This window comes from Mycotypha africana, assembly GCF_025528875.1.
Source record: "Mycotypha africana strain NRRL 2978 chromosome Unknown BDF20scaffold_2, whole genome shotgun sequence".
Classification (NCBI taxonomy): domain Eukaryota; kingdom Fungi; phylum Mucoromycota; class Mucoromycetes; order Mucorales; family Mycotyphaceae; genus Mycotypha; species Mycotypha africana.
In genome coordinates, this window is record NW_026515726.1 from 306,331 (window position 1) to 320,240 (window position 13,910).

General features: G+C 38.8%; 7 protein-coding genes across 7 annotated transcripts; 5 read left to right on the plus strand and 2 right to left on the minus strand.

Moving 5' to 3' along the window:
• Window positions 1-256: 256 nt before the first annotated feature.
• BDF20DRAFT_968967 (ubiquitin-60S ribosomal protein L40) lies at window positions 257-1,489 on the minus strand. The gene is made up of 3 exons (XM_053084999.1): window positions 1,133-1,489; window positions 763-809; window positions 257-674 (listed from the first exon to the last, which is right to left on the minus strand). The coding sequence occupies exons 1-3, from the start codon at window positions 1,186-1,188 to the stop codon at window positions 391-393; spliced, it is 387 nt and encodes a 128-aa protein (XP_052938704.1). The 5' UTR covers window positions 1,189-1,489; the 3' UTR covers window positions 257-390.
• A 292-nt stretch (window positions 1,490-1,781) lies between these two features.
• Window positions 1,782-3,542, plus strand: BDF20DRAFT_968970 (glycoside hydrolase superfamily). The gene is made up of 3 exons (XM_053085000.1): window positions 1,782-1,792; window positions 1,885-2,187; window positions 2,316-3,542. Exons 2-3 carry the CDS (start codon window positions 2,091-2,093, stop codon window positions 3,443-3,445), a joined length of 1,227 nt encoding a protein of 408 aa, XP_052938705.1. The 5' UTR covers window positions 1,782-1,792; window positions 1,885-2,090; the 3' UTR covers window positions 3,446-3,542.
• Window positions 3,543-4,929: 1,387 nt separating this feature from the next.
• On the plus strand, window positions 4,930-6,220 carry BDF20DRAFT_832284 (uncharacterized protein; the record flags this gene model as incomplete). The annotated part of the gene is made up of 5 exons (XM_053078526.1): window positions 4,930-5,014; window positions 5,065-5,158; window positions 5,495-5,742; window positions 5,938-6,161; window positions 6,182-6,220. 5 exons carry the CDS (start codon window positions 4,930-4,932, stop codon window positions 6,218-6,220), a joined length of 690 nt encoding a protein of 229 aa, XP_052938706.1.
• A 54-nt stretch (window positions 6,221-6,274) lies between these two features.
• BDF20DRAFT_814033 (uncharacterized protein) lies at window positions 6,275-6,616 on the plus strand (the record flags this gene model as incomplete). The annotated part of the gene is made up of 2 exons (XM_053076934.1): window positions 6,275-6,379; window positions 6,452-6,616. 2 exons carry the CDS (start codon window positions 6,275-6,277, stop codon window positions 6,614-6,616), a joined length of 270 nt encoding a protein of 89 aa, XP_052938707.1.
• A 594-nt stretch (window positions 6,617-7,210) lies between these two features.
• Window positions 7,211-8,298, plus strand: BDF20DRAFT_849602 (3-hydroxyacyl-CoA dehydrogenase). Its single transcript, XM_053079913.1, has 2 exons — window positions 7,211-7,829; window positions 7,926-8,298. Exons 1-2 carry the CDS (start codon window positions 7,380-7,382, stop codon window positions 8,154-8,156), a joined length of 681 nt encoding a protein of 226 aa, XP_052938708.1. The 5' UTR covers window positions 7,211-7,379; the 3' UTR covers window positions 8,157-8,298.
• An 812-nt stretch (window positions 8,299-9,110) lies between these two features.
• Window positions 9,111-10,772, plus strand: BDF20DRAFT_849606 (PQ loop repeat-domain-containing protein). The gene is made up of 4 exons (XM_053079914.1): window positions 9,111-9,277; window positions 9,457-9,551; window positions 9,631-9,704; window positions 9,816-10,772. The coding sequence occupies exons 1-4, from the start codon at window positions 9,254-9,256 to the stop codon at window positions 10,679-10,681; spliced, it is 1,059 nt and encodes a 352-aa protein (XP_052938709.1). The 5' UTR covers window positions 9,111-9,253; the 3' UTR covers window positions 10,682-10,772.
• On the minus strand, window positions 10,764-12,643 carry BDF20DRAFT_904501 (uncharacterized protein; the record flags this gene model as incomplete). Its single annotated transcript, XM_053083039.1, has 2 exons — window positions 10,764-12,420; window positions 12,534-12,643. 2 exons carry the CDS (start codon window positions 12,641-12,643, stop codon window positions 10,764-10,766), a joined length of 1,767 nt encoding a protein of 588 aa, XP_052938710.1.
• Window positions 12,644-13,910: the final 1,267 nt, after the last annotated feature.

Sequence of the window (13,910 nt, forward strand, 5' to 3'; positions counted from 1 at the left end):
TATTGAAATCAAGCTACAATATGGGATGCCCACTATGTCGCGAGCAAGCAGCAGGCGGGAATGCGTTTGTCAATCGTATGAAAACGCAAAAAAGAGCGGTGAAGCCTTCTTCACCAAGAAGTCCGTCTCTACATTCGCCTAACAGAGCAGGAAGCATTCGTACTATAGTTCATTAACTGCATTGAATAAAATTAGAAAAGGAAAAAAAAAAAAAAAAAAAAAACAACCTCGAACTCGAACCAAAATTGCAACTAAATATTGTGTAATTTCTACTTTTCGTCAAATTTTATTGAGACACATTATATTAAAGAGAGGAAAAACATACGTAGAGCAATATTGTAAAAGCCTCCCTCTGCATATAAGCATATAAGAAAAACGAAGCGAAATAGCTTATTTGAGCTTCTTCTTGGGACGGAGTTGGTTGGTATGACCACACTTTCTCTTACGGCAGTTGGTGGCACGGGGAGGAAGACGAGCATAACACTTACGACAGATCATCTTGTCGCAGTTGTACTTGGAAGCCAAAGCCTTAAGAGAGGGTTCAATGATACCACCACGGAGACGGAGGACCAAGTGAAGGGTGGATTCCTTTTGGATGTTGTAATCACTCAAGGAACGACCGTCTTCCAATTGCTTACCAGCGAAGATAAGACGTTGTTGATCAGGAGGGATACCTATGAAACGACGATGTGCGCGTATTTTAGCATACCTCTTACTCTCTCTCTTCAAGAACATTTCATATCTCATTGCTTGATACTTTACCTTCCTTATCTTGAATCTTTTGCTTGACATTATCAATGGTGTCGGAGCTATTGAGATAAATAACATGTATCAGCAATCGAGGTTTTGTTCACATTTTCGCCAGAATACAGAAGCATAAGAAATACAATCGGATCGATGAGCTCCAACGACATTGCGAAATTAGGAGAATTAAAGCAATCAAAAGCAAAAAATACAAGTGGACTATGGTAAACACCAAGCCGTTTGATTACTCCTGTTTCCTTCTATAACGTTCTTCGCTAAAACTCATTCTGCCGAAGTGTAATTCCTACGCATCCTTTTTGTCCTTCCCCCTCTGTTTATATATCGCAACTGTATATTCCAAACGTGATGAATGTTAAAAGAAATGTACCTCTCGACTTCCAAAGTGATAGTCTTGCCAGTAAGAGTCTTAACGAAAATCTGCATAGTAAGCGATTTCTATAATGCCAAAAACAAATGGGTAATTTTGGTTAGGAGACCTTGCTGGCATTAACTTTTTATCCTTTCCATAATATAATCGTCATCAATGAAGTTTGGCGTTATTTCTACAAGCCATCTGTAATATATTGACTGTTTTACACTGTGTAATGTTTTCGGATGGATGTATACTAATTGATGATAATTATTGATTGATGGATTGATGACATAGATTACTCTACCTTTACAGACAGTAATGAACAGAGAAGGAACTTCTATCCTTTGTTCACTTTTCCGTTACCTAAATCCGCCTTCTCTTGCTTTTGCCCCCCACTCTTTTTTTTTTTTTCATCGCCCTACTGCTCGTTCCAAATTCTAGGGAACACCCAACCTGGAATCCGGTTCGGACTTTTCCTTTAGGTTATATAAAGTATTACCGGACTTCATTTTGTATGGTTTCCTTGCTCGGATTTTGAATCCGCCATATCAAATCGCCATGGAACGGTTTTTTTTTTAAGGGGCCGTTTCACAGATCAGAGACTTTAAGAACACATGATAAGCAAATTAATTATATAGACTTCTCTTTAATTCTTTTAGAAATGCAGAAAATGTGGTTAGTCTAACTTGAATTAAGCATGTCAAGTGCGGGTTAATTAAGAAGAAAAGAGAGACAATTAACAACATTTTTTTTTTTTTTTTTTTTAGTTGGCTCTATTCATAACTAAGTTAAGAGTAATGATAGTCGCGATAGTAAAATACAATGGGTAGCTCAAAGAAAGGTTAGACGAGTAGGAAAGGAATACCTATATAAAAGAAGCATTCTCTTTTGGCTTTTTTCCTTTCATTCATTTCTTTCATTCTTTCAGCTTTCTTTATTCATCTCTTAATCTACGGGTTACAAAGGCGAACAGATGAAAGACTTCAGCGTGCTATTACTGCTATTAGCGACATCCTTATCATGTACATTTGCTGCGACTAATAAAGTCGTTGTAGGCTATTTTCCAAACTGTAAGTAGTGTAATTATATCTTGCTCAGCTCTTGCCCTCGTTGATATCCAACATGGTTAATTGTACTGCTGGCATGATCGTATACTCTTTACTTATGTCACTTCCTTTTCATTCATGACTTACATTAGGGCTTTACGACCGTTATCCCGTGTCTAAAATAGACTTTAAATCATATACTCACATTCATTACGCTTTTGCTATTATGGTTAATGGATCTGTTCCTTCTTTCCCTGATCCCAAATTCAGCAGTACTCAGCTTAAAGAGCTCGTTAACACTGCTCACCAAGCCAACTGCAAGGTTCTCATTTCTGTCGGCGGCTGGTCCGGTAGTATTTCTTTCAGTAAAATGGCTGCTTCCAAATCCAGCCGCAAACAGTTCATTGACTGGAATCTTCAGCAGATTGAAACATACGGTACGGACGGTGTCGATATTGATTGGGAATATCCTGGACGTCAAGGCGCTGGTTGTAATCAGGTGGATGCTGCCAAAGATGTGCAGAACTTCTTGTCCCTCCTGAAAGAATTGCGCAAAGCAACGGATAAAAAATTCGGTAAAGGCAAAAAGGAAATTTCAATGGCTGGATATGTGAAAGCCTTTGAAACCGACAAGGGTCCATCTTCTTCAGCGCTGGTCAAGTCCATTGGTGAACAGTTAGATCGTGTCAACATCATGACTTACGACATCAACGGTGCGTGGAATCCAAAGACCGGCCCCAACTCTCCTCTCTATGCTTCCACTACAGAATCTGGCAGCAATGGCTTAAGCTTTCAATCTGCTATTGATTACTGGGTACAAAACGGTGTACCTTCTTCTAAACTGACAGGCGGTCTTGCATTTTATGGTCGTTCTACTACAGCTAAAGTGGATATGAGAAAGTCGCGTTTATTGTATCAGGATCAAGTCAGTGGCACGGTTCCCCAAGGTGATTCCTTTGACGCTGTTTGGCAAGACCCTTATTGTGCACAAGAACCTGCTGGCTATTCTGGTATATGGCGTTTTGGTAGCTTGATTTCTCAAGGCGTGCTGAGCACACCCATGAAGGCCAAAGCTCCCTGGATCAGAACGTGGGACAATGCAACGATGACCCCTTGGGTATTCAACCCGCAAACAAAAGCCTTTATCTCTTATGACGACCCTCAATCTATCAAAGCCAAAGTGGACTATGCCAAAAAGAAAGGTATCGCAGGCGTTATGATATGGTCTATAGATCAAGATTCAGATAAAGGTGATTTATTGAAGGCGGTGAAGGGCAGCTAAGCCTTGTTTGTGTTATGTAGAATGCGCGAATGTATTTCTTATGTAATTAGCAAATTTGTAAAATTATACCTTCGATGTGATGTTCTCTTTATCCGGGGAATTTCCAAAATATATAAAGAATATGAATTAAATTAACTCAAAAACAGTTTTCAATGACGCAAAATTTTTTATGTACGTTTCACAGAATGCGGCATGAATGCTTGTAAATGTCAAATTCAAACATTATCACATGTTTCTTTATTTCGAAACTTTCAATGGTTTTTGCTTCAGAGTGCCTAACCTTATTTTTGACGGTAGACCGGAAGTGTTTAATTAAGTTCCATTATGCTCAAGTATTGACTACTCTACACGTATTTTTTAATGATAGTTCTTCTTGCATCCTTAGCAAATCACGTTCAGCAACACTTTTTTTTTTGGATTTACAGATGAGTTTTGAAAAAATTTCATGACCAAAGAGTATCATTATTGTAAGTCTAAGAATAGTTTTCAAACATGTAAACTTCAAAAGAATAAACAAACACTCGTCCTTGGCCTACGGAAAACTCTGTGGGAACAATAAACGCTTGTCTTTCAGGCAACTGACGCTCATCGAAATCATTAGCTCTACTCCGGAACACCGTTGAAAAAGATGAAGAGAGGAACCAAAAAAAAGGCTACTATAAAGTGCTCGTGCCCATTGATTTTACAGGTTTAGGTTCCATCTGTAATGATTCAGATAGCTTGATGCAGAAGACTAGATCGTTGATAATACTGTATTACAAATATCTGATTGTGAAAGATAAAGATTGTATCTTTTCATTTACTTTGATGGATTTATTATCTATATTGGTGAAGGATATATGATTGTTTGTAAACTAATAACTCATTTGGCACAAAGCTTACCACTAGTTCAGATCCCCTGGTTCGGAACGCATCTAATCACAACATGATGGCTGATACTGGTATCCTTCGGACAGCATGCTATAATTTTCTACCTTTTCTCCTTTCTAGTAAGAGAATGGATCAATCCTTTCAGCAGTAAGTGATTGCTTGTTTACGCGAGAGCAGGATTATTTTTAATGTGCTATCCTGGCTAACCCAGAGTGATCATGCAGCTCCATCTCTGATTCCGATCAGGCTTTATTCTGAAATATTGAGCAGTCCCAAAGTCTATGGTGTTTTGGTGGTTGGATCAATATATCCTGCAAATACATTTGCTATACGTTTGATCAGAAAAGCAGTTGCATGCAAAAGACTATATCACTTACCAAGATTAGATAAAATACCACGATGTGAAATATTGTGGCCTAGATAGTTAACACAGTCATCCTTGTATCACTTGCAACTTGGAAACTTTAGCTTGAAGTCAATCTCAAGACATCTCTCTAACACCGATTGAACAAGTTGATTAGACATAATGTACATACTGAGTAATAATTGACAATATGAATAATATCGAGACGCGATAAACGCGCCTTTTTTACATAGATTAGAAGTACTATAGCATGACTATTCCATATCCACGTACATATTATCCTCTGAGGGAAATGTCACATGAGAGTTGCACGTGGCTACCATCTGAGATTAATAGTAAAATGATGTACAACTGTACATTAAATTGTAAACTCACGCACAGATAGTGGTGGCAACAGCAAATATAGCAAATATTAGTTTGGGTATAACTAGCACCAATGCCATTGGCTATAAAAAGAAGTATGAACGCGACTATTCAACGTAAATAAAGTTACGGGAAAACGGATATTGTTGACGCTGATTTTCAGCGAATGCTTTAAAATCAGCTAAATGTTTCTGCTTTAATTCAGCTACAACTTAACAACTGAATTGTTTTTAACTGTTAATTGGGGAAACTGAAAACGCTGAATTGAAAGATCAGGAACAGTTGATTCGACCTCCGAAGACAGTGAATTGAAAATCTGTGAAACGGTGAGTTTGGCTGGTAAGAAGTTATTGTTTTATTTGAGTCCATCTTCTTTTCCCTAACTTTTTTTTTTTTTTTTTTTTTTTTTATTATACTTCACTAATTTATATGTTCTCTAATACAAATACAAGCTGTATCGAACCACCAAGGCCTATCCATTCAAAGAGCAGCAATAAAAATGCTCATAAGGACACTACTGCCTTACTGAGTAGCAGCAGTAATATCAGTAATCTGTCAGTCAATCTCGATAGTATGACTGTGACCAATAACAATCAGAACCACAACGAAAAAGAGAATTACCACAATGCTTATTTAGAGACAAACTCATCGTTAGAATTCACAAATACACAGTTATCAAGCACGATAAGAATAACAGCTGGTAATTGTTAATTCATTTCTGTTATTATATTATTGTTATTATTATTATTATTATTGTTGTTGTTGTTGCTTTATACCAATTATCAATTTTGTCTCCACCCCCTCTTTTTTTTATCTCATATCTTTTTGGCTTGGTTGTGCTTACTCTTTTCGATATCTTTGCCCTGCTTTTTTTTTTTGGGTAACTGTTTTGTAGACTCATCACAACGCTCAGCGCACTATAACAATCATAATAATGAAATGAATGATAAGCTCACCATAGTCAACAGTGAGAACAGCGGTCAAGAGCAGCATGCAACAGTGGTCATCCCCATAAACGAAAGAGTGCCTACAAAATCTATTCGCATCGAAAGAGATTACACATTAGGTGATGGCATCACCCGCTTCCATACAACTTATCCTACAGAACTCAACGGCAAGGTAATATTGTAAGGATGTAGATGTCGCTGACCAATGGTCGTTATGCTGAATCTTCTTGAAAATAGATTACGACTGAACAATTCAATCACACCATTACCGAGATTAATAAAATCATGGACCATGCGGATAGACTCAGTTGGAAAATTGTGTTGGAGAATATTGTAGAGATACTATCCATCTATATCTGGCCAATTTTCTTTTCAACACATTATCAAAGGGTAACGTTCGTAAAAGATATACAAAGATATTGTTGTATACGGAAGAAAACTCATTTTTGTTATTCATAGTAGACAGTGAAACGGTTGCTGGAATTTATAGAAAACGAAAACATAAATACTTATTATCCTCAATCCTCATCAATATCCAATCCTGTTAAATCTGCTTTTCTATTTGTAAGTCATCTTTCAACTGTGGATATGGATTTTGTGGTGCTCATAGCATTTTGTTTTGTCTAGATTGAAATCAATTTTTACGACTAATCAATGCAAGACATTCATTCTAATCGACACTGCTACTAATTATTTACTATTAATTCACTACTACTTTAAATAATTGATTTCCTGCTCCTTCCCTTCAGATACCCTTTTATACTCTTCTGTTCTATGATTCTGTTATTGTTCCCACGGGCACGTGATACAATCTTTTCTCTATGATGACATTTATAAATCTTCCGCCTTTTTTGCTAGTCATGGTATTTAACCTTCCCTTTCTTTCGTTCACTTGTTCTGTCAACTATGTCAATGTTCACTATTATATCCAAAAGAGTACCCGCTTTGAGAACCATCAAGGTATGGGTCGCAGTCTGAAAAATGGCCAGTTTAGTGATTAATGTAAAATCAACAAATTACGTAACATAGACTACCAATGCTCAGGTCAGGGGTATTTCTACCGAAATCAACAAAATTGACAATATCAAGAAGATTGGTGTTGTAGGCGCGGGTCAGATGGGCGTTGGTATTGCTTATGTAGCTGCTAACGTCACCAGATTACCTGTTGTTTTGATGGATATTCATCAACAACAAACGGATAGAGGACTGGCATTTGTGGGTAAAAAGACGAAAAAAAAAAAAAAACCACTTCCATTGGAAAGGGACCAAGAAGTTGTTCTATCCAATGGTCTTTCTTCCATTATTGAGCATAATTATCTAATAAAAAAAAACCACCAACCTTCCGTATTATGTAGACAAATTATTAGAAAAAGATGTAGCCAAACAGAAAATGACTACAGATCATGCTAAACTCACCAAAGAACTCATCTCTACAACCAACCATCTTTCCGGCCTCGCCGACGTGGACTTTGTTATTGAAGCCGCATCAGAAAACCTCGGTATCAAACAAGCCATTTTCCGCGACTTGGACAAGCTTATCAAGAATAAGGAAGACAGTATATTGGCGACAAACACGAGTTCCATTTCCATCACCAAGGTGGCTGCCGCTACCACACGTCCCAGTCACGTCATCGGTATGCATTTTATGAATCCTGTACCTGTCATGAAGTTGGTGGAAATCATTCCCGGTTTAGCAACGCAACCAGCCGTGACAGAAAAAACCAAGCTGCTCGCCACTGCTATGGGTAAGACGTGTACTGTGGTTCAAGATATCCCTGGATTTGTGGCCAACCGATTATTGATGCCTTATATCAATGAAGCGATGATGTTGTTGGAAAGCGTAAGTTAGCAAACTGAAGCCATCATGGTAGAAATAAGTAAAGAAAAGGAAAGGATGTACTCCTCTTATTCACATTTGTCCACATGATGTCTATAGCATGCTGCAAGTGCTGAAGATATTGATTTGACGATGAAATTGGGTACCAATATGCCTATGGGCCCTTTGACTTTGGCCGATTTTATTGGCTTGGATACGTGTTTAGCAATTATGAAAGTACTGTATGAGAATACGGGTGATTCAAAATACAGGCCTGCTGTACTGCTTCAAAAATATGTTGATGCTGGATGGATGGGAAAAAAGTCAGGTAGAGGCGTCTATACCTATTAGACAAGCAGACATCACTTGAATGATGGAAAAACTATCACAAGAGATGCGTTGATTGCCTTTCTTCTCTTTTGTATTATGATATAACATAATTGTACATTTTATTTTAAAATAAAAAAAAAGAGTTTTTGATGCTTTGCACTAGATAACAAATAAAGATTCTGATCTGTTGCCATTGCAATGTAATTTTTCAAAGAGCATTGTATGTGTATCTGTACGAATTTGTGCAACCATAGAGCTATCCAACCGACAGCTGGGCGTTCATAGATTCTAACAAAAGTTTGTCAAATTGTGTTGGTACTGATTTTTAGATTGTGATCTAGATCGTCTATAATGAAAGAATTTAAAAGTATTTTGCTGTTAAGAGCAGACAGAAGGTTGAAGCAAGACATCCGAAGCTTTTTTTCCCCTTAGTAACAAATTCGAGTTTTTTTTTTTGTCATTGGCACACAAAAAAAAAAAAGGGTATGGGTCAGTTTTTTGAACAAATCCGAATTGTAGGATATTGATGTGGTAATGTTTATCCTGCAGTTTACTGCTCACATGTTGGAGTAATGGTACCACGCAGGTGATAAAGAGCATCAAATGTTAGAATAGAGATCCAAACGGGCTTCTTTAAGGAAGCGTCATGTTGCATTTCAAGTTGCTACAAGTTAATATATATAACCTCTTTACACCTTGAATTAGGGTTAAAATGCTTTTTCTCAATGGGATAGATAGAATGAATATTTCGTTCCCCTTCAGGAGCATTCTGCGATATTATGGAAGGGATGGGTATTCAACGGTAAAATGCAGATCTAGGTACAAGAAACAGTAAATTATGTACCTGATAAGGAAATTTTCGTCGAAAAAATCCTGATTGGAGTCTTGAGGCATCTTTAAGTTGTTTATTCTGACAGAGATCAGTACACAGACAGCCAAAAAAAAAAAAAAAAAAAAAAAAGTGTAATGGTAACAAGCCGTTATTCAAAAGGTATATAAGTCATCTTTTTCTTTTGGAATTCTACTAGTTGGAGACTCTACATATACCCCTTTCTTTTACGCATACAGTGCTACTATCACTTCAAACGCAAAGCCATTAGACACAGCAGAACATCACCATGAATTCTATGGTTAATTATGAAGTAAAAACATTGAATTACAAACACCTTACTAATTCCCAAATCCCTCCCTTCAAACCACTATAAAAAAGGAAACAAATAAAAATACACAAGCACAGTTTCTAACCATTTATATCAATTTTTCGATCTATCCCTACATGCCTTTATTTCTTTGTTCCAATTTCGTCTTTGTCACTGTATAGTTTATCAACAGTGTCGATTATACCATTATTGCCGGTTTCGTAAGCAATTTTCTAGGTTATGCATCTATCGGCTGTTGGTTATGCGCACAACTACCGTAAGTACATTGCAGTTCAATCTATGAGCGGCATTTAATGGGTAGTGTGTAGTTTAGATTGGTATTGAACTTTTTTTAGGCAAATTCTGGAAAATAATCGGTTAAAGTCTGCAGATGGCCTCAGCTTATACTTGTTGTACTTTTGGCTAGCTGGTATGTGTATTTAATGTATTCCTGTTGTTGTTGTTGTTGATGGGTTCCATTGTAATTGTTTTTCTCATCCATGCGTGGATAAAATGTCATCTCTATTTGCCCTTTCTTCAGGCGATGTGGGGAATATGTACAGTTGTATCTTGAACCACCAACTACCATTTCAAATCTACGAGTCCATCTATTTTGTCTGCACAGACCTGACCCTGCTCTTTCAATATTTCTCTTTCCGTCACAATAAGCCTGGCCGCTTAGTGTCAGTGGAAGAGACAGTTGCTCATACCACCATGGCGGTGATAGCAGAAGACAACCAATCCAACAGCAACCGACCCAAATCAATGAATAATGACGAAACAGGAACCAGCTCTCGCCTATTTAATCGTGCGGAGCCATCATGGGAGAATGAAAATGATCAACGCCTCTTATATGGCGCTGCTCAAAACAATTATGGTGCACTCTCCAATCACACGGATGGAAGCAAGAAACCTACTACTACTACTACTACTACTACTACTACATCCACCGTCTTGATGAGTCTATTTATCGTTGGCTACAAATCGATATCTTCTTTTCCTAGTACAATAACAACAACAACAACAACAACGACAGCAGCTCCAGATGATCTCTCTCACACTATTGCAGTTACCAGTATGTTTATTGACAATGAAATGTTCACTTTTGGTTGGGTGCTCGCTTGGATCTGTAGTGGATTCTACATCCTCGCGCGAATCCCTCAAATCCACAAAAACCACAAACGCCACTCAACGGAAGGCCTGTCGATTGCTCTATTCACATTCTCTGTGTGCGGCAACTTGACCTACGCTGCTAGTATTTTAACGCATCCAGGCCATACGTATCAAAGCTTTATTGAATCATTACCTTATATTGTAGGGTGTTTTGGTAGTTTGATGTTGGACGTCATTATCTTTGGACAATTTGTATCTTATAAAAACGCGAATAAAGAAATAGCAAAAGTGTGAGATTTTATGGACAATAAGAGTTAAGACAATTGTCAGTTTGATGATCGTCAAGATGGACTATGTCCCTTTTTTTTTTTTTTTTTTAGTTTTTAAAGGATCGAGACACCTCATCCAATATATCCCAAACGCACTCTTCGGCCATATAATCGTCAAATCGATCACACATGGGTCGCCAAGCTTCTTTTTGATCGGTGGGTGGGTATCGAAAGCGAGGCCCAAAATTACACGTAACAGTACCGCCTTTATAGACGCTGACGGCTGGATAATAGCCCAATGTACCATCGTCTTCGACAGGCGGGTCATCTGTCCAGTACTTGTTCTCATAGCCAGCGTCTCTATCGTCTTTCTGTCCATGTACACCATGATGGCCATCATGGTAGGCATTTGTCTGTTGATCGTCTTTTTTGTGATACTTTCTTTTTTTCTTTGCTTTTTTCGCCAGGATGGTTTCTGGGAGACGGCCAAAGTCCTCAAAGTCAAACAAGTCAGTAAACATGACACCTTGGTTGACACCGTTTTTATAGACGGTGATGAAGGAGCCATGGAGCACCTTGGGTGCATAACCTATCTCTTCTTTTTTTCTATAAGGGTCAGCCAACGCCTCCATCTCTTTACTCGGCCGATAATCCTTTTCCTCAAACCATAGATGATCTTTATAAGCAATGGGGATACGTCTTCTTAAAGCGCTCTTGAACCGTTTCTGCGGCGGTTCGCTGCTCGTCTCTTTTTCTTCTGACACGCTGTTTTCGTACTGTTGTTGGCGAGACGGCAGAGAGATGTAGAGCCCGATCACATCGCCCGTCTCAAAACTTTCACCAAACTTTTCTGGCCTTGAGCAAAACAACCGATCCCCCGTTTTATCGCGATAGCCGTAACTATAGCCATCATACCCTACGGGAGCATTGAGACATGCTTCACGTCTTGCAAATCCGACTCGTACATGCGGCCCGTCTTTTTTATCGTCCTCTGTGCTGCTGCTCTCGCGAGGGCCGTCTGCTTTTTGAATGATTGCTTCCCAAAACCAATTTCCTTCTTTGACGCCGACATTCGCTCGACACATCCGAAAGCCCTTTTCTGTCGTCAAAGTCAGGCCATCTTTTGAAACGTAAACGTAAGGGCTTTTATCGGGTAAGCTGAGGACGCATGGATGTGGGTGAGCATGATATGCTTTGTAATCGGTTTGTTGGTAAGCAATCAGAGGGAGTATAGAAGGTTCACATGGGGTATATTTGAATCCAAACTTGTTGAAAGGATGATCTGTGTTACTGTTCGTCGTAATCAGGGTACTGGTTGTCGTAGGGTTCGTGTGGAGGTGGGTGGATGCTGAAGACGGCTCGGCTCTGCCGGCGGTAGAATGATCGCTGTTCGTCGTGTTGTTATTCTTCGCCGGCGCTTTCACAGGAGTGACGGCGGGAGGAAAAGGCGACGAAGATCGGGAGACGCCCAACGGAGACGATGGATGGGATGCAGTATGTGGAGACGCTATCGATCGTCTTTGCTTATGGCTGCTGTGCCGATCCTCCGTCACGCGTCCTGTATTCACATGGCTGGTGGTGTCAGTAGGGTGGGTGCTGTTGCTAGCGTTGGGAAGTTTGCCACTCATTTGACTTGTGTAAGGACGAATATGCCATAGATTAGAATCGATGAGTTGGAATCCAGAAGCTGCAGAACGTTGTCTCTCGTCGTCAGCAACAAAAGTGTCTTTATTGGAATACAGACAACTGCCTAATGTACCCCACCTGTAGCATACGTGACAGAACAAAACGAAATCGCCTTCCATCAGTGATCCTCTTTTCCCAACGGGGGGTGTTTAGCATTTTTTCTTTGAGAAAAAAAAAAAAAGTTGACTTACCAAGCTTTTGTTCTTGATCTTTCTGTGCATAAACTATGCCAATGTTCATCCACATAAGGCACGAGCTGCCTTTTGTAGAAAAAATATTGCTCAGGATGCCATTCTTTCATCAAGTGTGCATTTTTACTTTCAAACAACTCTTTATTGCTGTCATTCGTTGTATCTCCTCCACCGATGCAGCTTGTGATTTGCTCTATTGTAAGATTGGCGATAGTGGTTGAAATGATATCTTTCCAGCTGGCTGTGGTTCGCTCAAAGGTTTCTTTGCCATCATCAGCGCAGTTGGCGCAAGTAAATACATAATTCGTGATGAATAATAATTCGAGTTGGCTTTTAACAGTGGTGCATTCGGCATGAAACCAATCCTTGCATGCTATGAATAGACATGAAGCGTGTTAAAATTTTTTTGAAAGATAGATAAAGGTACGGATTTTTTTTAAGGGGTCGTGGGTGGTAGAATCAGGCCATGGTACTTTACAGCGGCATTGTAAGCAGACATCCAGTAGGTTACGGTCTTTGCCACAATAACAATATTTATGTTGAGAGTTTATTGTATGCGAATCGTTCCAAATCAGATCGCTCATGTGTAAAATGGACGAAACGATCTATTGGACGACAACTGAAAAATGCAGAGATGTGTGCAAGTGTTCCACCTGAGAGAAGGGTTGTCCCTTTCTGGGAAAGAACAAGGAATGTGATTGGCTGAAATTGGGAAATATATATAAAGATTTTCAAAATGTCATAGCGCCAATAGCATGAATTGATTTCACTTTTTCTTTCTTAGCTACTGTATACAGTCTTTTTTATCGAATGGCGAAAGCAAAGAGGGAAACCAATGGCAAAAAAAAGGCAACACCGTATACCCGAAACAGCCAGGCTGCTAAAAATCATAAAGTGAAAGGAACAGGAAACGTCCCATTGAACAAAAAGCCCATTACTAAATCAGAAAAGATCAGGAATGCTGATCTAACAGCGAATCTTGACGATCTAATGGGGGATTTGACAGCTGAGCTTACAACAAAGAAAAGCAAAAAACAACTCGTCAAAAAGAATTCAGACACAATGGAAGATGTGAGTAACTCTTTTATCTGCTTTGCTTTAAATAAGAGATGGGTTTTTTGATCTGATACATAAACGTATTGTCTTTTTTTTTTTTTTTTTTTTTTTTTCTCATTCTAGCTGTCCACGTTGGAAGAAGAGCAATTAAAATATGAAAAGACACAGAACGATCTAGACGCAGCTCTTGGCTTGTTGACCAAATTATAATGCTACTCATTTTGGGAAAAATAAGCTTAAAAAAAAAAGCCCTTGTACATAGTGATTCGAGTAGAGATAGAGAGAGGAGCGTCTCCTTGTTGACATGTGAAATGTATTCGT

Excerpts from the sequence above, each read along its gene's own strand:
- BDF20DRAFT_968967 (XM_053084999.1), bottom strand. The coding sequence starts at position 1,188 with ATGCAGATTTTCGTTAAGACTCTTACTGGCAAGACTATCACTTTGGAA. Across the intron at positions 810-1,132 it reads ATCACTTTGGAAGTCGAGAG|CTCCGACACCATTGATAATG; the intron begins GTACATTTCTTT and ends TTATCTCAATAG. Across the intron at positions 675-762 it reads AAAGATTCAAGATAAGGAAG|GTATCCCTCCTGATCAACAA; the intron begins GTAAAGTATCAA and ends GTCGTTTCATAG.
- BDF20DRAFT_968970 (XM_053085000.1), top strand. The coding sequence starts at position 2,091 with ATGAAAGACTTCAGCGTGCTATTACTGCTATTAGCGACATCCTTATCA. Across the intron at positions 2,188-2,315 it reads TGTAGGCTATTTTCCAAACT|GGCTTTACGACCGTTATCCC; the intron begins GTAAGTAGTGTA and ends GACTTACATTAG.
- BDF20DRAFT_849602 (XM_053079913.1), top strand. The coding sequence starts at position 7,380 with ATGACTACAGATCATGCTAAACTCACCAAAGAACTCATCTCTACAACC. Across the intron at positions 7,830-7,925 it reads CGATGATGTTGTTGGAAAGC|CATGCTGCAAGTGCTGAAGA; the intron begins GTAAGTTAGCAA and ends TGATGTCTATAG.
- BDF20DRAFT_849606 (XM_053079914.1), top strand. The coding sequence starts at position 9,254 with ATGAATTCTATGGTTAATTATGAA. Across the intron at positions 9,278-9,456 it reads ATTCTATGGTTAATTATGAA|TTTATCAACAGTGTCGATTA; the intron begins GTAAAAACATTG and ends GTCACTGTATAG. Across the intron at positions 9,705-9,815 it reads GTTGTACTTTTGGCTAGCTG|GCGATGTGGGGAATATGTAC; the intron begins GTATGTGTATTT and ends CCCTTTCTTCAG.